General features: G+C 40.0%; 1 protein-coding gene across 2 annotated transcripts in view; it reads right to left on the bottom strand.

The window, feature by feature from the left end:
* LOC145771904 (serine/threonine-protein kinase H1-like) overlaps positions 1-23,788 on the bottom strand; it is a 36,835-nt gene extending 13,047 nt beyond the window's left edge. Inside the window, exons 1-6 of one of the 2 annotated variants that reach the window (XM_082583662.1) lie at positions 23,660-23,788; positions 23,211-23,337; positions 13,002-13,149; positions 8,154-8,252; positions 3,816-4,127; positions 2,087-2,242 (exon numbers count right to left, since the gene is read on the bottom strand). In XM_082583662.1, the coding sequence (XP_082439788.1) occupies positions 2,087-2,242; positions 3,816-4,127; positions 8,154-8,252; positions 13,002-13,149; positions 23,211-23,337; positions 23,660-23,705 (888 nt within the window). In that variant the 5' untranslated portion in view covers positions 23,706-23,788. Of the gene's footprint in view, positions 1-2,086; positions 2,243-3,815; positions 4,128-8,153; positions 8,253-13,001; positions 13,150-23,210; positions 23,338-23,659 lie in introns of those variants that run through there. The other variant, XM_082583663.1, reaches the window with a different exon arrangement.
* Positions 23,789-24,099: the final 311 nt, after the last annotated feature.

Here is a 24,099-nt window from a genome sequence, read left to right on the forward strand (position 1 = left end):
CAAAGTTTTGGATGAGATGGTGATTTTCAAGGATGATTGACAAGCCCAATGAGCTTTGACACTGTTTGGCATTTAACTGATAAGACTATCGTAGTAGTAGTAGTAGTAGTATTGTGTATACCGTATGTTTCAAAACATTTTGTGTCTAATTTTCCAATTTTTCTACCTTTTTCAATTGGATTTTTGTCAAAATATTACGCCAGGCCGAATTTTCAATTTTTACATTCTTGCAGAAAATTAACTTTTGATAGTTTAGTGATGTTCTCCATAAAATTCTGATCAAAATGATACCCAACAGCCAAGATGGTGTGGTTATGATGTGAAATTGCATGCGTTTGAAAATATGTTTATTTGCGTCAAAACGCAAAATGTTCGGGGTGAGCGTGGGACACCTAAACCTTAAAATTTTTCGAAATTTTTTTTTTTGCTGTTGTTTCATGCCATTTCCGGTCAGAAAATCATATTTTCAACATGGGTTGTAAAATTTGCAACACCCTAATCAACATAGGCCACATTGAAAATTGCAAATGTAGATAATTCCATATTTAAAGGCAAGAATACAGTGGAGAAACTGTTTGCATTCCTCTTGTAGTTGGTCTATCATCTTTAATGTTGTAATTTACTTTCTGTCATGTGATTCCTATTCTCATTGCTGTTTAAATTACAATAAAGTGTGGGCAGGCCTTGAAATTCGTTTTTGTTGACGGTGGACAAACGTGTCCGGTCTGAGCAGCTACTTCGGCGGAAAAATTAAGTCGTCGTCGTGTGAGCGTCTGGAGCCGAGGGTCTATCCTTTTACCACCCCAGATTCACGATGTTCCCGGACTACACTGGAAGGCTACTAGAGAGCAGCCAGTCTTAGGTTTCATCATCCATGACACGCAGACCTTCCACTCCGTTAGGTGGCTTGAAGATGGAGCAGTCATTGATGATGTGGTCTGCGGTCTGTTCCTCGGCACCACATTCACAGGAGGAGGAAGCTCTAGGCCATTCCCCATTGGTGCATGGTTGAACGGAAAAGTACGGAGACGGTTGAGGCGCACCCATGCCTATCTTGGTAGTGTTAGACCGATGGGGCGTGTGTCGGCGTCGGGGATGAACGAATAGAGTCTGGTGGCGGTTGACTTCCATTCAGAACTCCATTAAGTCTCATGGCGGACACACCAGTTTTAGTGTCGATCGTCATGCTTAATCACTTTATCTGGATAATTTTTCGCCATTTGAGAACTATAGCTACGGTTTAGAAGGCTTTTTTAAATTTCAGCGAAGTCACTCTGAAAGGCTTTCACCATACCAACGACGTGCGCTTGAAGAGTCAAAGCGCCGCATATCTGATTAACTTTCACCGAACGAGGTCGTGTGGTTTCTTGCGTCACAATGCTCTGGGCACGAGTCGGAAAACTTCTACACTAACGTTACTATTTTCTACTGTGCAAAGTTTCACTAGGCTTTTTTCTTTAGGTGCATTTTTGGGTTTCATGTTAACGAGCGAAAGTGAATTTTTCCTGGGCCGTTTCTTTCTTACTGTAATACCAAAACTTAACAAATGTTGCTGCATCTTGCTGCAATAGCCTACTCGTATAATCTAATTTGGCAAACAACCTTTTCTTATCATTATTACTTGGAGATCAAAGCCAGACATTGTGACGTAAGATTTGAACTAAGTTACGCGTGATTAGTGTAGAAGTACCGGTACTCCCATCGATTCTTAGCGAATATTCACCTTTGTTACGCTGATTCAATATCACCAATCGTTGAAGCAACGTCAAAATCAAAAGTTTTTCTGCTTCTATGGAAGCTAAGAGATACCGTACAGTATTCACAGTTTCTAGATGCACGGGAAATTATATTCTCGCAACAATTGTTCGACCTTCCGGTCTCCTCAGTGCAGTAGGTACACTGAATGGCCAAGGAGATATATTATTATATACCTCCATGAGTCCATGTGACATTTTCCCATTTGTGGTATCAAAACAGTAAACACCAAAAATGGTACTACTGTATGTGTTTCTATCAGTAACAACAGCTGGAAAGTAAGAAGCTTAGACCAATTAGCAATATACCGTTGCTTTTTACGGTTACTCACGTCGCCACTGAAGCTGTACTCCCCATTCATGATTGTCCTGTACAACCTGCTCTTATTCTCATCATCAAAAGGCATCATCCCACTGAGCAATATATAAGTTATGACACCGATGGCCCAGTCATCCACTGCACTGGTGTAGGGCTTCCTCATCAAAACCTAAGCATAATTTAAATGAAAAAATAAAACTACACCACTTGAACAACATCACAAATCATGACAGGACATTAATTTTTTACATTTTACATTAAGTTTTTACATTAATAAAATACATCAGTTTAAGCCATGGTCCGAATGACGCAAACACGAATGACGCCATCCCTAGGCCGCAAGGCACGCATGCCGCAAGTTCGAATGACGCGAGATATGATTATTTCATGCTAAAATTAATTGAATTCGGTAGTAATTTCATTTTTTATACAAACAAAGATATACTGTAAAAATCGTTTTTTGCACGTAACAAAATAAAGATGAGACTTGGTTATTTCTCACTAAGACTTTTTTTTTATAAATTATTCTTTCTTAGAAAAAATTGTGATACAATTTTCAAAATGAAATTAATTAGTTTTAGTAATGATAAGAAACACTTAATACATGCAAAAATGTGAACCGTTGTATACACACTAATTAGTAGGGATTAAAGTCATATTTTTTTCTATGCATCAGTAAGTCGTGAAATCAATTTTAACGCAAAAACCGCATCCCTATGAGGTATATTAAGAAAGTTATGAAGTCATATAAAGTCATATATCAGCTTTTTAAGTTATATAGTCATATTTTTGAGTTATAAAGTCATACCGTTGTATACGGTACTTTAAATAAAAAATACCAATTTAAGCGGTGAAGCAATTAAGCACTAAGAAAGTAAGGCAATTTCTGATTGAACGAAGGCAAACTGTAGGATTTGCCTACATAACACTTACAGTCACAGACCTATATTTTATGAGGTCACACATTGAGGTCAACTTAATACTCAAAATGGAAAGTTGTACGTACACCATCAAAGAGGCCCATGCTGATCTAAATGCCTTTGATTTCGGAAAAGATCCGCTTGAGCTCAAAAATTACATTAAGAAGCGATTGGACAAAAACGATGTGAAACAAATTATGGAGCTACAAATACAAGACATTTCACCAGCGCTTTATGTAAAACTGCAGAAGTGTCAACCCACATCAGCGTCTGTGGAGCGCTCATTTTTCTTACTAAAGTCATTTTTACGTCCAAATCGTAACTTCAAAGACTCTAACATTCCAGACTACATGAAACTGTACTACAACAGTGGTTTAAAATAAAAATGGATGTGTATTGCTGTTATGTTGCGTATGTTTTACTTTTTAGTTCCGTGAGTGACGTTGTTCGTATGTAAAAATAAACGATTTTCACATAAAGTCATATTTTCCAAAAATAAAGTCATATTATTGATTTTTTAAGGTCATATAAAAATGGCCCTACTAATTAGCGTGGGATAAATTTTGTGCGGTTATTGCAGATAAAACTATGCCTCATGTTTCCTTCATTGCAAAGCCATTTATCACTACAGATAATTAACCAAAAATAAACGGTTTTGAGAAGTTTTGAAAACTCCAATCTAAATCTTTTACACGATTAAAACAACATGGTGAAATGCAATATTATTTTTATAACAATACAAAAGTATTCAAATATAATGTGCGTAGCGTAGGCTGCTACTTTTGATGTAATCACAGAATCGTTATATCTTGACGAACTCACCTCTGGTGCAATGTACTCTGGTGTACCACAAGTTGTTGTCATAGTTACGTCATCTCCGGATCGCCGTGTAGATGCAAGACCGAAGTCAGTGATGAGCAGTTTTGAATCGTTACCTGGGTGGTAGTAAAGCAAGTTTTCAGGCTTCAGGTCACGATGGGTGATACCAAGAAGATGAAGATACTGCACAGCCTGGAGAACCATCTGAAGAACTTTAACTGCATCTCGTTCCGAAAAACTTCCTCGAGCTATGATCCGATCAAACAATTCTCCTCCAGTAGCAAGTTCCATGACCATGTAATATTTATCAGGAGCCTGAAAGTGGAAGGATGAAACATTATCATATCCAGAACAACGGTTGCTGGTTGTAGAAACAGCAGACGTGTTTCCATTGATACAACACCAGGTGTTCTTATGCTTCTGCACTGCAACACTTGAGCAATCACTTTGTTGTCAGACCATTTTGTCACAGAAGTTTGCATAAAATAAAAAGTTTCAAGGTAGATTCTATTTATTGAAAGATAAAGATCACACAAAACAAGAATACAAGTATATTTAACGATAACGTAACAACATAAAACACTCAGTAAAAAAGCCTTAGTGTGTCAACTGTGATATAAATTGGCAAAAAAATTTATTTGAATAGGCTATTGGAAATAAACGCACATAACATACTAAAAGGTACTCTGGTTATTTAGCGTTAGCTAATGTAAGCCATAAAATCAATAAGAATTTTATTTAATTAAACATTTTATTAGCCTACAAATTTTGTTTGTGAATTATTGAAACCGTTTTTTCCCAAAAGGACATGATTGCATCAATAACTGGCCAATCAAATACTGAAAGGAACTCAGCATATGCAGTATGTGTACAAGCACACATCAATTTAAACACATTGGTAGTGTTGTTATTATTATGTGTAAGACTACTTGGAATCTTCATATATGCGTGATTCATAACTGTCAATAAATATTGAATAATATGGGGAATTATTTTGCAAGTTTTTTAAATCCAACTTTAACTCTGCATTTAGGCTACCGTATAACAGTATTATATATTCCAAGACCTCTGGAAAAAAGCTTAAAATTCCCATCCAAAACGCTTCCCTTCTACATGAAAATTATTTAGAAGTACCGTAGGCAAGGAAAGGTAATTTGGTGCGTTTTTCATATTCACATAAGCAGGGCTGCGATTTTTGCCTTGTTTGGTGACGAGGTCACTCCACACGCACCATCCTTACGAAAAAAAAAAACGAAAAAAATAAAAAGGAAAAAAAAACTGAGAGAAGACTAAACGTCGTCAGGTCGAGGAACAATCGGGGGGGGGGAGCATCACGTGATGCAATCATAAGAGTGCTGACTTATGTAAACTTTCTTGCGCCAGGTACTTCAAAGCAAGGTCTAAAAGTGACGCTTCACACGAGAAACTCCCAAGGCGTCAACGCCGCCATTTTGAACACTGCGGGAGAATGCTTTGATCGAAGTTCCAACGCCTGGCATCAAACATTTCACCACACACGTTTTGCGCTATTCGACACAACGGGTTTCTTTTATAGATAAAATAACCGAAGTAGGCTACTTTAATTGTCAACGTGTTTGTAAGTTTGGATTTATGTCTGACTTATGCACTTGTTGTTCCAAGATTGCAGAAATGTTTTGCAATGTGAATAAAGAATAGTAGACAGATAAACACGGTTGCAACTTGACTTCCATCCACTAAAAGGGTTTCTGTGATTACGTAATGGGCGATTTTGCATTTGCATTCACAAAAGCACACAACCCAGCTGGCAAAACCCGTCGTTTTTACATTGATTCAACGTCTGCAGATGTTGAATCGAAAAAACGAGAAGCGAAAAATATACTAGAGTAGTCTATCATGAGTCACGACCGCACTGTTTGATTTGTAGTTGATGTAATAATACCAAAAGTAGCGATACGCACGCTGTTACGTTAAATAACTCAGGGGGAAAAGTAAGTTAATTTTGGGTTGATTCAACGTTCGAGTCAGCACAAATCTATTTAATTTTCCTGGCGAGTTACATTGCGTACCCAGACAGCAAAAATCATCATTTTTACATTGTTTCAACGTCTGCAGACGTGAAGTCAATGCAAAAATAACGAAATTTTGCTGCCTGCGTAACAATGCCCAAGAAGAAATTTACGTTTGTTTTACATTAATTCGACATCTAGCGAACTTTGAATTATCATAAAATAACGTTAATAACCACGTACTGGTAACAAATTAATATCTCACTGCGAGAAGATTGCCTCGATTTACGTTCACGCTAACATAATTTCGGCACAATTGAGATACTGCGAGCAAACACGAGTCTGTTTGATAAAGAACTAGCTGTCAGAATAGGAATCATAAGACGCTGTATGGGAGGATGAAGCTGTCGCATCGTCACTGGAATGCTTGAAGACGCAAAACTGCCCATTCATGAGCGCGCAATGCCATATGATCAGAAGCATTATTGTTCTTTTCTGCTGAAGAACCGTTTATCCAATTTTGTACTACTTTTTTAACTTGACCCCGTAGCTTTTCTAATTCCGATTTGTTTCCGTCATAAAATTCTTTACAAATTTTGCAAAATACCACACTAGCTTTTTCTTCTGTTTGATAATCTATAGCAGGTAAATTCCACTTTTTAACTGTATCTTCTTTCACGATGATTTATATTCGCAACGACACCGGTAAACAATAAGCATTCGATGAAAGATTAACTTTTGCGTAACAATAAGCCGGCATTTATAAGGTTTTTACAGTTCACAAGAGCATTGTCAGCGCATAAAATAGCTTGCGTGATGCTCTGGGTGACCACCGTGTGACACGCGATAAAGAAGCGCATAAAATTTCGTTTGATTAAACATTAAAGCATACGGCAATTGTCGCAGCAATCTGAGGTGTGTTGATTTGGCGACGGCAATGTTTTTGCCGTCGTAGATGGAATCACTCAACCAGCGTGCGATTAAAAACTTAAAGTAAGTGACTCTGATACCACACAACTTGTGCGGTAACTCGCCGCCAAATGCTTATAATCTGACTCTTGTGACGTCATATTACTATTCGACAAATAAGCGTAGAATTTTTGGTCGTTCGACAAGAAAGAAAAAATCGCAGCCCTGCACATAAGTATAAACAGCATTTTGTTTGATCTATTTTTGTAGATCAACCTAAATTCTGTTTACAGCTGTTGATAAGAAAACGTATCAAACTTACCTTCCCTACTTTTAAAGAGTAATTTTCGGGATAGATTTTTAGATGGAAATTAAAAAATATACATATATACGAAAGGTCTTAAAATATGCTGTTGTATACGAAAATCAGGGCTAAAGTTGAAATTAAAATTATCTAATGCTCACTAAAAAAATAATACCACTGCAACTAGGGATGCCCAAAGTAGAATAATTACCTATTCTAGAATTATTTTAGAATTTATTTTCGGATCTAGAATTTCGAATCCTATTCTAGAATCCTCGGCGTAAATTTTAACCTTTTCTTTTTATTGAGAAAATACACATAACGGCATGAAAAAGAAGCTTTGCAAAGCCATCATTTTAACAAGTTCTCAATCGTTCACAACAGTGATGAATTGCAATGTAGAATGTTTATCTCCTCCAGATGCTGCCCTGTCAGCCTTGTTTTGAGTTTTCCAACAGTCAGCCCAGCGCTTGAAAACGATCGCTCTAAAGAAGCTGATGTTGCTGGAATGGCTACGTATTTTGCAGCTAAATTGTGCAAAAGTGGGAAGTCTGCTTTGTTGCAAGACTTGCAGGCGTATTTTTTCAAAAAAAACTTTTTTTTTATAATTTTTTCTTTTCTCCGTATTATTTCCGAATCCAATTACCCGATAAAAAAGCGGTTTTTAGATTCGAATCTGGATGGATCCGAATCTCAAGGATTCGAAATTCTACTTTGGGCACCCCTAACTGCAACCAACCATTTCTTCAATGCAGCGCACTTTAATCAATACATAAGATGGGAACAAAATAGTCTGCCAATAATTGCATCTAAAATCTGCAACTATGATGGAAAATAACAATCTGACTGGATATCATGAATCACCGACCTCAAAATGTTTATCAATTTAATTTTTCAGAAAATATCTACAAAATGACTCAGCGGCGGTACCTTATTTTTGTGTGTGGTATGGAAATTTAGTCCTACCGACACTAAATTAAAACAGGAAGAATTACTGAATTTTCTTACTTTTATAACTCTCTAGTTAAGTTTGTTAAACGCAGTAAGACTTCAATTTTTTAATTCAAATTGGCAATGGAAATAAAATTGTATACCATAGCCTATAAATGAACAAAAGATGCAATACTCTCTTGTTATTACCTCAAAAACTTCAATAAGTTGAACGATAAATTCATGCCTGACACGACGCAGCACTCGTAATTCCGAGTCACAAACGTCATGGCCTTCTTTCTCTTTGACCTACCAACAGCACTGAGTGAAACACTGGATGACACAGTTCACTACACATAGTTCATTTAAATTGTATTTTGCCTTTGAAATAACTACTTCTAGTGTAAGTGAAAGCAACAGATACAAACTATAAGGTCGAATTCCCTAATCCAGCAACTATTACAGAACATAGCACGTCGATTATTCAGTGACATTTGACACACAACATTCAATTTGTTGTAATGTCTACATCTACGGTATACAACGGTACTACTTAACATGTGTAGCCAAGTGTCTTGTGGACATGTCTATGTGAGAGTGTGATCACAAGACAAGATAGCGAGCGGTAACAACATTAAGAAAATCAAGGAAAACCACTAAGTAAACAACATAAAAAAACCGTGATTTAGTACAAATTTACCAAAAAAAGATGCCCCTCCAACGAATAATTGGGTTGTGCTGCTTTCTTTAGAGTGACACACATAGGTATGTCCACAAGATACTTAATATTTGCCAGGCTAAAACTTTGTTTGTACTGCAAGTGTAATTAGGAACATCTTACAGAGTGCATACGTTGGTTAAGACACATTCAGCTTTCTATGATCATGCAAAAGGATATTAAAACAAGGTCTGCTACTATTTGGAGATTTTTTGAAAATCCAACGACGCCTTCTGCAAATCCAACGATTGAATATTATTCAAAATTCAGACATTGAATCAATGTAAATACGAACTGTTAGGCTAATTGGGTTCTTTGAATCTTACCTCACCGTCTGTATGCAAACTTAGAATACATTAGCTATTTTTGTCATCAAATTACCTAACTATATTTTTAGAAGGAGTGCTGCCAGACCTTTTATTTTTTTGTACTAAAATTCGTATCATCAAAACTACTTTACTTGTGTAGCTTTAATGTTTTATACCAGTGGTTTCCAACTCGTTTTTAAGGCGACCCATTTAAAAAAAATTCAGTTTGGTAAAATCTTGCGACCCAAGCAAATTGTCGTAGTATTTTAAAAGCCATACAAGATTGCGTTGCAAACAAACAGAACTACAAAGCAGTAACTGTTTCCAAAAATAATATGTTTATCAAATCACTAATGAGATAGCTGTGCTGGCTTGCTGCCAGTGAGTTTTTGAAATCGAGGCGTTATTTTGGTTAGGCATAGCTGCATATCGGTTTTAACTTCCACCCGGTTTCACTCTTTAGTTTTCAATACACACTTGGCGCTAAATCCAGTCTCACAAAGCCAAGTTGTTGCAAATGGAATCTGTTTTTGAATCACTAAATTTGAAACTGTGGGATACACTTTGTACATGGAAGCCTAAAAGTGGATGTTTGCAGAATCTTTGGGATATTTGTCTTTGAAGGACGCAAAAGAAATACGATTTGCTGCTTCTGTCGTTATGTCCATAAACTGTTCTGCAACATAGATGGGAAGTTGAGGCAGATCTTTTCCAACAAATGGATCAATTATCCAATCATTTTGGCTAGCCTATTAAGTGTTTAGAGATTCTCCATAGTAGTGCACAAACTTTTTGGCAAACTGTTCCAGGTGTCCAATTATGGTTTGCTTAATATTAACTTCCTTGCCACAAATAGGCCTACATTGCGTTAGCTGAGGAAATATATTGAAGCCTACTCATCTCTGGTGACATAACTTTTCCAGAATATGATTTTTTTGTAGTAAGCAGAAACTTTTGCGGCGCGATCAATCACCGTAAAACCGTTGCCTTGCATAAATAAATTTAGAGAATTCAGAGAGTCAAATATATCGGCAAGGTAAGCAACTTTTGCGTTGAAATCTTCTTGCAAAAACTTCTCGGCTAATCTCACAAGTTCTGTTGCCTCAGGAAGATGGCAATCTCCTCCCGCAAATTACAAACTCGCTTCAGGACACGATCTCGTGACAACCATTGCACTTCTATGTGCAGCAGCAATGCTTTATAATAATCAGAATCCATGTTAGTGCACAAAGACGAAAACAAACGCCGATTTAGTGGACTTGCTTTGATGAAGTTTACACTTCACAACATCATTCAACACTCCGTGCCGCTCTTGAGACAGCTTTTTTGCAGTAAGGCCTCTCTGTGGAGAAAGCAATGAGCATACGTGCCGACTTCCGGGGGGGCTGGCGCCCCCTGTAAACGTATGGTTGAGGGGCGACAAAAATGGTTATTCCAAGTGGTGTTTCAAAGATAAAACGCTTCGCAAAAGAGATTTAGATCATTTAAATGGACTTAAAGAATGCCGAAAGCGAAAAATAGCCTACGTTGCTTTTGCCCGCAAAACAGCAGCTGATCGCATGGCTTTCTCATACGGTACGGAAATTTCAAAGTAGATGGTAGAGTAACGTACGCTGCTGGAATAGTCACATACTATTTACTGCAATATTAACTAAACCAGCTAAATTAGATGCGCTATTTTCAACGAGGTCTTCCCGCTGTGAGATCAATTATAATTCAACAGAATGCATTGTTTTGTTCGCAATGTGTGAGAATTAAATCGAAAACCGATAAAAGAAAAGGTGTTTAACTGTTTAATGGTCTTGGTCGCAGGTGTTGCTTGCATTAACGACGTCTCTTACCGCTATTATGACCTAGCTAACCTGACATCAATGTTTTATGCGGCCGCTAAGGTTTGACATCGACTAACTTGAACGATCATGAAATGTCACGTAATTAGAACGATTATATCCTACACGCAAAAATAAAAAAATTGATCTCTTAAAACAGCTCTTTCCGCTGTTTTGTCTAGTGAGCTTTGCATATTGCTCAACAAGTGCATGAAGTTTAGAAATGACAAGAAATCATTAAATTTGAAAATAAATTTTGAATCACTGCAAATAAACGTATTCAAAACTTGTACTCTGGCCGACGCCATTTCACACTCCGTAATCTATCTCGGCAATGATTTTGCCGCAGCAAAAATGTGTTCATTTTGAAAACTGCCGAGCTGGAGATAACAGCTTGTCCCGTGTATAAGTTGAACCTGTGTTTTTGAGGTGACAATCGCTTGCGAACATCTCGGCCTATACTCGTGTATACGGTATTCGATAAAAGACTATAAAGACTTGCGATAAAAAACAGAAGAGAAAACACTTCACCGAACGCATTGAAGGTAAGTAATTAGCAAAACGAGCGAAACAAAGTTAATAAAACTGATAGCGGGTTTTCACTCTGCTTGAGATCATGATTTTTTGTGCTTTATTTCGATAACTTCACTGTCTTGGTCGTTGTTATTCCCATACACGAAAAGGAAATGAATCGGCTTGTTTTCCAACTGTTCCAATTATGAGCTAACAATATCAAAATTTTTACAAGGCGTACTGCATGCGTAAAACTAATCATTTCAAGCAGCGGTTCTACTAAATTCGGTTTGCAACCTAGGTGTCAATATAAACAAGACAGTAAGCTTAATCAAAGACTATTTTAATTGAGTAAAAGGTTTTTTGAAAAGTCGGCGCCTATGGCAATGAGTCCATACAGCACTTGGGGGTTTGTCTTTGATGCGTTTTACCACATCAGACTATGTGTGGCCCAACGTGCGAAAAAAATTGTCATGGCTTGTCCTACATGGTGTTCGTGACATATAGTGCACGTTACAATGTATATCCCGTAATTTTGGCAAGTTAATTTATGTTTGAGACTGAACTTTTGTTGGGTTTCGCCCTGTTGGGTTTACATTTAATAATAATATTAACAATAATAAAAACGAAAACTGCTAAAACTTCTAACACTACGATCATGCTACAAAGCTTTCTGATGTCTCGACATGAAACGCTTCATGACTTGTGTTTATATTTTCCAGTTTTGTGATCGATCTCTTCACGTTTTAAAATTTTTTATTGTTATTTTTTCGCCCAAGATACAATATGCCTGAAAAACAAGCAACCCAAAAAAATAATCAGGCGACCCAACTTTGGGTCGCGACCCATGTGTTGGGAACCACTGTTTTACACAAATTGTTACAACTATAATCTTTCTCCTTAATTTGCTTTTGACTACAATTTTTTTTGCATTTTTATCACTACCTTTTTGGTGAAACTACTGTATAATTGCATTGAAATCGCCATAAAATTATTTCACTTGTTACTTTAGTAAAACTTTTGAAAAGCGAAATTGATTGAACAAAGTTTATTTGAACAGAAGTAGAATGTCTGCATTTTTTACATTTAATTATATCTCTATTGTTATTTACTTTTTTCTGAATCCGCATGGTCACACTGAGCCGGTTTCCTGCAATGTTTATTTTTTTGAGTCTTTTATGACATCACAACCAAGTTTATGAATGCGAGACTCTCAAAGTAAAAACTTCGGGAAACTTGTCACTTTTTGAATTTCTTTTGCGTTAAATCGCACTTGTTGCTCTTGCAAGTGTTAATTGTAGGTCTATTTTACAATTGACGAAATAAAAGTTATATTTTTTTGCTTTCTTTTCTAGGTTTGGTGGCTGTGCATTTTCTACCCGATTTCAACGTTTAGCGACGTTAAAACGATGTAAAAACGGCAACGATGATTAGGCTACGGCACCCGATAATTTCCTTTCAAAAATTTCAAAAAATCGCCGAATAGGAAACTCGCTGAAAAAGGCTCTCGCCGAATAGGACGCTCCGAAACGAGCCATTCCGATTAAAACAAGACCTTCATCACAATAAGTCTTTACTTTGATACAAAGGTAACACTTCATAGTAGAGTAACATAATAGTACGGTATCTCAAAGTTTTATAAAACGGAGAAAGGCTGTGAAAAACTGAAATACCGATAACACATTCTTACATCAATCATTTTTATGGCATATGGTTGCTTGGAGCCTTTTCTTTCAACTCGAACAACCTTGCTAAAACTTCCCCGACCGATCAATGCTTTAATATCATACTTTGCTACAACTCGTGGATCAAACTTCGTTCGATATTTTGCTACTGTTCTGAAATATGAAGTAAAGTTGATCATTGGATAACAATGCTATCAAAAACAGTTTGGAAAAAATCAGAATGGTTTGGCTTTGAATCTTTATCCTCAGACTGATAATGCCTTTGATAGGTTATTCCTGACAGTTTTGCATACTTGTAGAGGCTTTGAACCACTGACGCAGGGCTGGTTACAAAGATTGGCAGAGAGAAGTTTCTGTTAGCTGTTGAAGTGTTCTTGTCTATGTCGGAAAATTATTCAAGCTACTAAGTGACGCTAAATGGAGAGGAGTCATGAAATGCATTGCTTAAGTGCACACCCAGAGAGTCGAACTGGTCAGCAGTGCTTGATCTGGTTGGTAAAAAATATTCCATATTAATTTAAACAATGAAAAGTATTAATACTACAAAAAGTGCTCAATACCAAGCAAAAAGCCAAGCAGAGCGAATTAAATCAAATATAGTTATTACTATCTAAACCCTTGACAGCCTGTTTCACCTAAAAGGAGGATCATCAGAAGGTCCTTATTCAAATATAAATTCTATTTGAATAAGGACCTTCTGATGATCCTCTTTATTCCAATATAACTTCTATTTGAATAAGGACCATATTGATTTAAGTATGAGACACAGAATTTTGCACCAAATGTTTACTCACACAGTCTGAGTGCAACTAATACCCAAGCAATTTCAAAATCATGTCTAAAAAGTACCGTATTTATCCGTGTATAAGTCGTAAAATTTTGCACCAAATCTTGCCCAAAAAGGTTGGGGTGCGACTTATACACGAGGGTGCGACTTATACACAAGGTTCTGAACTTCTGACAAACGAATGCTACAGATCGCACGTTAGCGCTGCTATTAAGCGTTTGTATTTTGCGCACGAGCATTTCCAACAATCTCGATAGGAGTGAAGATGTTTATCCGTGGGATCACCAGGATGATGATGAGGGTGAAGAAGAAACTAACGAAGAAAACATCCCACCTTCATGGGATGCAGATGAAGAAATGCCCCAAGAACAATGGGACAAACTATTTGGCATCAGTGAAGATGAAAACTAGTTTGAAGGCTTTTAAAATTTTAGTTGTTGTTTTTCAATAAAATTTGCTAAAAAAAATTTCATACCAATATTTGAGCCAAATTTTGGGGTGCGACTTATACACGAATGAGTCATTCCATTATAATTCAACAAATTTTGAAGAAATTTTACACCACCATCTCTTAGATTTTCTTCATATTTACATATTTGGTACATGTTTTAGAATGATTTTCATAACTGTTGAAATTTTTTTGATACCTTGTGTCGTTTTCAAGTTATCGCAATTTAAAATTTCACATTTTTGCCACTAGTGGCGCCATTGTGCGTGGGAAAATTTTGTGAAAATGCTCTAAAGCAGAGGCGTGCAACATACGGCCCGCGGGCCAGAGCACGGCCCGCGGTACCCATTTACGTGGCCCGCACATTCTTCATCAAGTAGCCCATTATTTTTAAATACTTTTCACTGTTAGATCGGAGGATGTTGTTATTTGTAACGTCATCATTAGCATTATTACATCATTAGCATTATTGTTGCATCATTAGTAAGCGTTGTAGAAAACCGCCTTGTTCTTCTGGCAATGATTCAGTAACATAAATCTTACTTATGGGTGCAGTGTGGTGAATATATTAATATTTATTCTACAAAAAGCTTAGCATAGTAAAAATGTCTACAAGTAAGAAAAGGAAGGTTGATTATGAAAGGCGGAAGTTCAACAATGAGTGGTGTATAAATTACTTCGTTGTTCAACACAATCAAGATGTTGTTTGCCTGATTTGTCAAAACACTATAGCAGTAATGAAAGAGTACAATATCAAGCGACACTACTGCGCAAAACACTCTGCTAATTATGATAGCATTGTGGGTCAATTAAGGGTTGACAAAATGCAGCAGTTGAAAAAGTCTTTGAGCAAACAGCAAGAGGTATTTCACGGTTACAAGAAAGACATTGAGCTTGTTACAAAACTGAGCTTCAGGATATCTGAAGCAATTGCCGAAAAAGGAAAGCCGTACAGTGATGGTGAATTCATTAAGAATTGTTTGGAGATATTTATCAAAAATGTGTCTCCGGAGAAGAAATATTTGGTAACAGGGCCGGATTTAGCTGATGGAGGGCCCGGGGTACTTTTAGATTGGGGGGCCCCCCTGCAATTTTTTTTTCAAGCCTACGGCGCGAAAAACCACCTCTGCGTCTACAGTAGCATCAATCCAGCACTGCACAGCATTTTGCAGAAACTTCAAAGACTGAAAGGAAGAAAAAATAACACAAAATCACATTTTTTCCACGTAGGGGGGCCCTTCAAAAGTCGGGGGGGCTGGGGCACCTACCCCCTCTACCCCCCTAAATACGGGCCTGTTTGGTAGAGCAAACAAGTCTGTCTCGTTTTACAGTGGCTCGCCGAATAGATGATCTTTCGGAAAATATTGAAGTACCTCTAAAGCAGAGGATAAGCAAATGTGTTATTCGATAGACTGGCCCTCAGCATCATTATAATTGTACGTTGTGGCCCATTGCGATAAACAGTTGCACACCCCTGCTCTAAAGTCACCATTTCTTGTCCAATTATGATGAGTAAAGTGTCTATTCCTATGTTCTCAGGGGTGAGGAATTCAATTATGCTATTAAAATATCAAAAAAACAATTGCTTGATATGAAAATCCTCATGTTAATTTTCAAAAATTCCTCAAACTTTAAGGTTCCCCCACTCCCCCATGACTGCATAAATTTTTTTCTGATTGGCTCCATTTTGTAATGTGATGGTTTAGTTACCAAGAAATGAAAAATCTTTCACTGAACTTTTCTTTAAGTGTTTTTATCAATTTAACTGTTAGCATACCCATTGCAAGCTAATAATTATATTCAAGCTATTGTGAAGTCTTGGACAACAATTATAACTACAGAGCCATTATGACTTCACAAAGACATAAAAATGATGTGGTCAACCTCAATTTAAAATAAAGTAAACAAAGTAGATCGTAGAGTAGCTTACGCTGCTGGAATAGTCACGTAACTATTCACGGCAATATTCAGGGCGTTCTTCCCGGCTATCAGCACAAGGCTGAGCACTCGCTAGTACAGCGAGCAGCTGCGATGGCGCCTGCTGGTTTTGTTGGCTCTGTCTTTGTTTCCACAAAGATAAGAGTTAAACTGACTGGTAAAGCGGTGGTCCAATATCATTGTGGCAGAATTTTTCCTGGTAATGTAGCTAGCCTCCCCGACCCAGCTGGGCGAACCTGCGTCAACGTCTGGCCAGTGCACATCCGTGCTCGCCGAATCAAAGCTTACTCTTCTCCAGTGAGTATGTATTACAATCCCACCTATATTTTTTGTTTCTATTGATTAATCGAGCCTCTGCTCCACATTTTTATTTGCATTTTGTTTGCCACGAGAACCAAATTATCCTTAAATAGTTGACTCTCTTCCTCGTGGTAGACCCCAATTTTATCCGCTCTGCCTACTGGCAGACCGGGTATAAGAGTCAAGTACCTGCGCCGAGGTCGCGTGAGGGAGACGTGGGCGCCGCCCGGCGGTCAATTACTGCCGGTTCCAGCGTCCACACGCGACGGGTCGCCCGGCCCGTCGCAGGGTATCTTTCTGGGCAATGCAGAAAGAGCCTGTCTCCCTGGCCCGCTCCACCATTCTAAATTTGCGGACGGGTCATGTAACGTTTTCGATCCACACTCTCCCTCCACAGGTGCCTCGACTCCCCAGCCTGGCCCCCGCGACCTGAGCTGGTGGACTTACCCCTCCGGGTGCATCGTCACCCCATAAATCACGCCGCTCCCCACCGCCACGGGGTGTGGCAGGCCGGTTTTCTAAAGTCTTCGACCTGGCTATGTTTGTTTGTGCTCTCTCGCCGTGTCAATTATTTGTACCCGTGCGCTGTTGATGCAAATAAAACAGTTTAACACTAGTGGTGCGATACTGACGAGCCCAGCCTCATGGGCGAAACACGGTGTCTATCGCTGTCAATTCTTGCTACAAATCGGCTGCCGAGAAACATTCAGCAAACCAGCTAAATTAGACGCGCTTTCTTCAACTTTTTTTGCACTGACACCATCCGCAGTTCCGCACGTTCAAAAACATTTTGCACGCGTTGTGCGCTTGGCGCATGCAACCCTACGTCACTCGCTCGCATGAGCAATCAAAGAAACTAAGCGCTCAATTTTCTTCACGCTTTGTACACATGCACAATCGTGCAATGCTTTTTTTCAATCCACGTGCATATGCGACTCTGCGTTGGTTTGACTGGTGGGCGTAACAACATTGAGCAGATGCCCCTGCTAAAGGAGTTGACTCTGAAACACCTCAGCATACCTGCCACATCAGCATCTTCCGAGCGATGCTTTTCCACTGCGGGCTTGACGGCAACTAAGCTGCGCTCCCGTTCAGCGTTGCCAGATGGGGAAATAGAATATCAATTTAAAAAATTCTGGTGAAATTTAGAGGTCTTTATTGCCAAGCTTTTTGACCTTGGAACCAGATAACTTTTTGGTGAAATTTTCCCAACTCAATTCTTTTCAAGAGAGTTTTTTCAATTTTTTTAAACTTTTTAGCAAATAATCCCTGCTCGTATAGAAAACGTTTTGCAAGAGGTTTGCATATGGATGATGGCAGTGTCTTATGTCTTAAAAACTATTTGTATTTAAGCGAAATTGCTTTATTTAGGGTGTTTTAAAAATCTGGTGAAATTTTAGTTACTTTTTGTTCTTCTTCGTCGTATGAGCTGTTCTTCTGGACTATATGTTTGGGCATGATGTCATCAGCCACTCGACAGTTTCGTCATCCAGGGCCTTCAGTCCAAGCGCTCCATGTGGTGGTTGATGGATTGGGCAGTCATGGACGACATGATCTACTGTCTGGTCTGTGGCGCCACACTCGCATCCCGGTGAGGGAGCCAGGCCCCATTTGCACATGTCTGAACGAAAGCGACCGACGCCGGTTCGTAGGCGGTTAAGCCGGACCCACGCAAGTCTTGCGAGGGACATTCCCGGAGGGTGGGGATCGACGTCGGGTAGGAAATCACGGAGTCGGGAGGTGTTGTTTTGCCACTCCATGTTCCATGTGTAGTTCGTCCAGTGTGCCGCACTTATTCCAAGATCTTCAACGTTGTTCAGAAGCTGTCGTGCGGCGGGCACAAATGGGTGTCTTGATTTCAGTCGCTGCTGTCCTCCAGGTAGGCGCTGGAATGTACTGTGGAGGAGGTGGTCGGGGTCCAGTGCGCGACGAGCAAGGGAAATCATGGCTCCTTTACGGCGAAGCTCAGCAGGTTGGATGCCTGCAAGGATGGGAAGGCAGTCCGTTGGAGTGGGACGCAGGCATCCAGTCACAGTGCGTAGTGCGTCATTGATGGCGGTGTCAATGTGGCGGGTGTGAGAGCTGCGGCACCACACTGGTGCGCAGTACTCAGCGGTAGAATGGACAAGGGCCAAGGTAGCTGTGCGAAGGGTTTTCGCATCAGCTCCCCAGCCGGAACCCGCCAGCCGCCTCAAAAGTGCAACGCGCGCAGATAGTTTTTTGCGCAGTGACTCCAGGTGTCGTCGGTACGTGAGTGACCTGTCCAGGGTTACGCCGAGGTAGGTGGGTTCGGCGCAGTAGGGGAGGTGTTCGTCATCGGTGGTAATGTTGATCTCACGTTTTGCTTCCTTGTTGTTTAGGTGGAAGGCCGCCGACACTGTCTTTGCCTTGCTGAGCTGTAGCTTCCATTTCTGGAGATATGTTGATATAGTTGACATGTCCTGGCTTAGGTTCCTCTCCATTGACTGCCAATCTCCGGCTGGATGCAGGAGAGCCAGATCGTCTGCATAAGCATACTTCCTGGAGATGGTGTCAGGCAGGTCATAGATGTAAGTGTTAAAGAGGAGGGGAGCCAGGACAGAGCCCTGTGGGACGCCGTTCCTGAGTCGACGTAGTCTACTTCGTCGGCCGCTACCGGTGGAAAGGGTAAAGCTGCGGTTTTGCACAAGTTCCATAATCATATGGACCATGTGCCTGTCAGGAAGGAGACGGAGTAGTTTGCAGGTAAGGCCGCTGTGCCATACAGTGTCGTAGGCAGCCGTGAGATCGACAAACACGGCGCCAGCCTTCTTTTTTGCCGAGAAGCTGTCCTCGATGTCTTGGGTCATCAGGGTGACCTGGTCTACAGTTGATCTTCCGTGGCGAAAGCCGGCTTGTTCCCGAGGGAGCTGAGGGTCTATTATCGGTTCGACACGGGCGTAGATAAGTCTTTCGAGTATCTTGAAGGGGATACAGAGCAGAGAGATGGGGCGGTAGCTCTTCGGATCCCCTGGGGGCTTCTTCGGCTTTGGGACTGCAACCACTAGGGCTCTTCTCCAGATTCTTGGGATGCGCAGGTGACGCAAGCAGCAGGAAAGGAATTCTTTTAACCAGGACCTCATAGAGGGGGCAGCTTGGAGTATTAGTTCCGGGCATAGGTGGTCAAGGCCCGGGGATTTGCCTGGCTTTAGGTGCTGGAGGGCGGAGGCAAATTCTTCTGGGGTAAACTCACCAGAGATGTTGCCCTCGACAGGTGTTGGGACCTTCCAGAGGTCCGTCATTTCCTTGAGGACGGACTTGTCTGATTCACGGTCTCTCGTTCTGTGCACTCCATTTTTCACAAGTTGTGAGGCGATGGCATTTGCTGAAGTGGGGCATTGGCGACGAGAGGCACGTGATCTGCCAGTGAGGTTGTTGAGTGTACTCCAAGCTGTGCGGCTGGAGTGCGTGAAGTCGATTGAGTCTATGGCTTCTGTCCAGCGCTTCTTCCTCTTTGAATCCAATCTTGCCAGCAGGGCTGTTGCTGAGTTGGTGGTGGCGGTACCCTGGGGGGAACGGAGGAAGTCGCGGTAAAGCCTGTCGCACTCCACATCCCAGCAAGGTATGTAGTTTTTCCGTCGACCTCGCGGGATGGAGTCTTTTGCCGCAGATATGATTGCATCACAGAAGTCCTGGTAGGCTTCATCCACTTTGATGGTGTGTGGGGATGGGAGGTACTGCGTAGCTTCGTTTGTAAGGAAGCTGTAGTATTCCCAGTCGGCCTTTCTGAAGTTCCATCGCTTGACAGGCTTGCTCGGAATAGGTGTGGCAAGCAAGGGGGCCGTGATTAGCGAGGGTCGGTGTTGAGACCTTGGGAACTTCTCTAACACACGTCTGTCCGGCTGGCGATCATCGGGGTCATCACTTGCGAAAGCCAGGTCTGGGTTCGTGCCAGTGTTCCAACGACCGGAGTGGAAGCTCGGTGCGCCCTTAGGATCGTGTAAGAGGGCGAGGTTGTTGTTGGTTGCCCAAGCGGCCAGACTATCTCCGTCGTTGTTGATGGAGTTGTATCCCCAGTCAGTGTGGTGGCAGTTAAAATCGCCAGCATAGAGGCTGGGGTGGGGGAACACTGGGATGGCTGTTGATGTTATCCGCGAAGGTGGGGGCTTGTAGACATTGACGATGTTGTAGCCTGCTACATCTACACAAAGCCACTCGATCTCCGATTGAGCTTGGGATTGGTCAACCAAGGACCAGCTCAGCCGGTCATGGACAAACGTGGCGAGGCCGTGTTTCCTGCTGCAGGTTGCGCCTGCGAGTGTGAAGTTGGTTATTACCAACTTATCCACAGATGTACAGTGAGTCTCCTGGAGGAGGATGATGAGGGCTTGATGCTTGGTGGCCAGGTGCTCGATGATGTTGAGCTTGCTGGCCGTGATGCCCTCGGTGTTCAGCTGCAGTACGGTGGGTCGTCGGTACTTTTCGACAGTGCGAGCACTGCCGTGCCCTGAAAAGGGCATTTTCCTACCCACCCTGCGCTGAACAGTCTCATTAGCTCTTGTTTGACAAGCTTCGTTTCGCATACGTATTTTGTATAATTTCGTATGTTACTGACGGGGGGGACCACATGAAGGTGCTTGTCTTTCTCTTTTGTTGCCAAGCGACTTCCATCATCTGGCAACACTGCTCCCGTTTGGCTGGCAGTCATTTAGAATAGAATGCCTTAATGTGTTGCATTGCAACAAACGTTTACTTTTTTGTGTAGCTTTTATGCAGGGCCGTAGCCAGACCGCAGAGCAAGGGGGGGCCAACTTTTTTTTAGGGGGCTGAAAAAAATTGAATCATTACAATTGTAGCTGTTGCTCGAGAATGTTGGGATTTTGCTAGGGGGGGTGAAATTTTTTTCAGGGGGGCAAGGCCCCCCTGGCCCCCGGCTGGCTACGGGCTTGCTTTTGTGTCAGAAATTTTTTGCTTTTTGTGTTGCTGGAGCCTGGAAGTTAATAGGATTCGGTATTCTGGATTCGATTCTGGATTTGGTTTAGTATTCCGGAATAATTCTGGAATAGTGAATTAGTCTGAATTGCCCATCCCTAGATGAGCCACTCACAGCTTTTCAGAATGACGCTTAGTGGTCATTTGCTTAGTTTTATGGCAATGTGAACACACTTTTCTCTTGCAAAACGTTTGTTGCACAATGCACATTGCCTAAAGTGCAAAGTTTTTTTGTAGTGTGAACGGGCCTTCATACTTGAATAAATATGATGAATATAATCTTCTTCAATTGCCTTGCCTGAACCAGGCATCGACAGCCTCATATGAATAATTAGACCAAATGTTCCTATTATATGTTGCATGGATGATTGTTTCTGTTTTGTTGTTAAATTGTTCCAGATGTGTTTGTCTTTGTCTGCCAGGTGCCCGCTTTCCAAAAACTTTACCAGTTAAAGAGAGATGCTCCAGTTTTTGCTTTCTTATTACATGGCCGAGAAATTTATATTGTTTGGTTTTCATACTTTTTAACAGAGTTCTGGTTTGGTTCACTTGGTGTAGAATTTCTTTATTTGTTTTCTTTGAATGCCATGCCATGAAATGCGTTGCATTCTACGGAAGCACCACATTTCAAAAGCATTAATCTTTTCTGCCATTTTTGTTGAAATATTCCAGGTTTCAGAGTTGTAATGAAAAACAGGATAAATATAGCATTTTAAAACTCTAGTTCTTGTTTTAAAAGAGATATTTTTATTGCAAAGATTTGGTTTCATTTGTTGGAAGCTTGCTTTTGCTTGGGCTGTTCTTATGTTGAGCTCTGTTTCGTCTCTTGCATCCTTTCCTCCAATACTAATACCTCTTTCATCTTCAATATGTCTTAAAATTATTTCGCTGTATAATGAGAAAAGGTCAGGTGATAGCACACAACCTTGTCTTACTCCTTTCTGAATGGGCGTGTAGTCACTGCAGTCATCATGTATCCTGATAGCAGCTGATTGTTCGTAAGATAAATTTTGAGTGATTCTTAAATCTTTGTCGTCTATTCCAATTCTGTCGAGCATGCATAACATTTCATTGTGTTGAACTTTATCAAAAGCTTTTTTATAGTCGATGAAGCACAAGTACAGGTCTTTTTGCATTTCGATTGATCTTTGAGCAAGGTTTTTCAGAATGAAGACCGCATTCCTTGTTCCTTTATAAGGCATAAACCCATATTGGCATTCGTTTATTTCTCGGTGTAATTTGTTTCTAACTCTGTTCATGATGACTCTCAGCAGTAGTTTAATAATATGGGACATCAGACTAATTGTGCGATGTTCTTCGCATTCTCTTGTGCCTGGTTTCTTCGGGATTGTAATGAAAATAGATTTTGTCATATCAGTTGGAATTTCACCGGTGTCATATATTTTGTTGAAGAGTGCGTGGAGTACGGTACGTCAATGCCAATGTCATCTAGTACTTTTATCATTTCGGTGCTTATTTTATCTGGGCCTAATGCTTTGTTTGTTTTTGTTTTACTTAAAGCAAATGTTATTTCACTTTTTAAGATGGTTGGTCCTGAAAGTGGCTCAGAGAATTTAAACGATTTTCTTGTTCTTTCTGGGTCCCCATATAACTCTTCAATGTATTCTTTCCATCTGTTAAGGATCTTGTCTTCTTCCAAATATAATAGTATATCTTAAAGATTTAAGAGTACTTAAGTTTTGCATGAAAGACATTTAACAAATCATGTATTATAATTGTATTTTTTAATACTTTCTTGCAGCAAGGTCTGACAGCTAACACAGTACTTACTTGCCATTGTTTATCTGTTTTCCTTTACTACCATCTACAGATTCAAATGCTTGTTTTGTGTCTAACAAACCTTTTCCTTTTCCAACATAATTATCCCCTGACCGAACAGAGTGGACATCTTTCTTACCTGTAAAAACAAATTAAAGATGATATAAAAATTATTTCAAAAACCAGAGGTCTAAAAAATATAACTGTACAGTAACTTTTGCAAAGGTTTTACTACACAGTACCATATTGTACGACTTGAGATAATTTTTATATGTTATGAATTTTGAGACAATTACAGATAACACTAAATCGACAGGGCAATGTACAATTAACTGCACAATGCACAAATTGCACATGTACCATAAATGAAAATAGAATCAAATTTTAAAGAGTACAAAGCGTACAGCAGATATAAGTACTACGTATTGTATTATATTTAATTCAACAACAAGCACACTTACCTTCCAGGCTATCTTCGGGGATTACTTTGCCATATCCACACCCCATGAAGGAGAGTGATGCCAAGTGGCAATGTCTACCAACAGGTCAACACAATAAACTTACACATTGCACCTAAAGCTACTTTCAAAGATAAATTAAAAAAGTTTAAGTTAATGATAATGCAATGTTTCTCTGTTCATTGCGAATTGTTTTGCCACAGGCCTGAAAAGTAGGAATTTTATTTCTTTGCACTTTAGCGTGTGTTTGAAACTTTGCTTTATATTTCTTGTATCTTTCACAAATGTAGGCTAACAAACTCCAGTGCATAATCAGTTAATTTAAAAAACAAACAAATTGATAGATGCAAATTGACCTAAAAAAATTGATCTAGTTATGGTACAGCGCAATGAATGCCGCTTTCTCAATAGCTAGGTGGGTCAGATGCATCAATTTTGTACCC

The sequence above is a fragment of the Aplidium turbinatum genome, chromosome 6, assembly GCF_918807975.1.
Source record: "Aplidium turbinatum chromosome 6, kaAplTurb1.1, whole genome shotgun sequence".
Taxonomy (NCBI): Eukaryota; Metazoa; Chordata; class Ascidiacea; order Aplousobranchia; family Polyclinidae; genus Aplidium; species Aplidium turbinatum.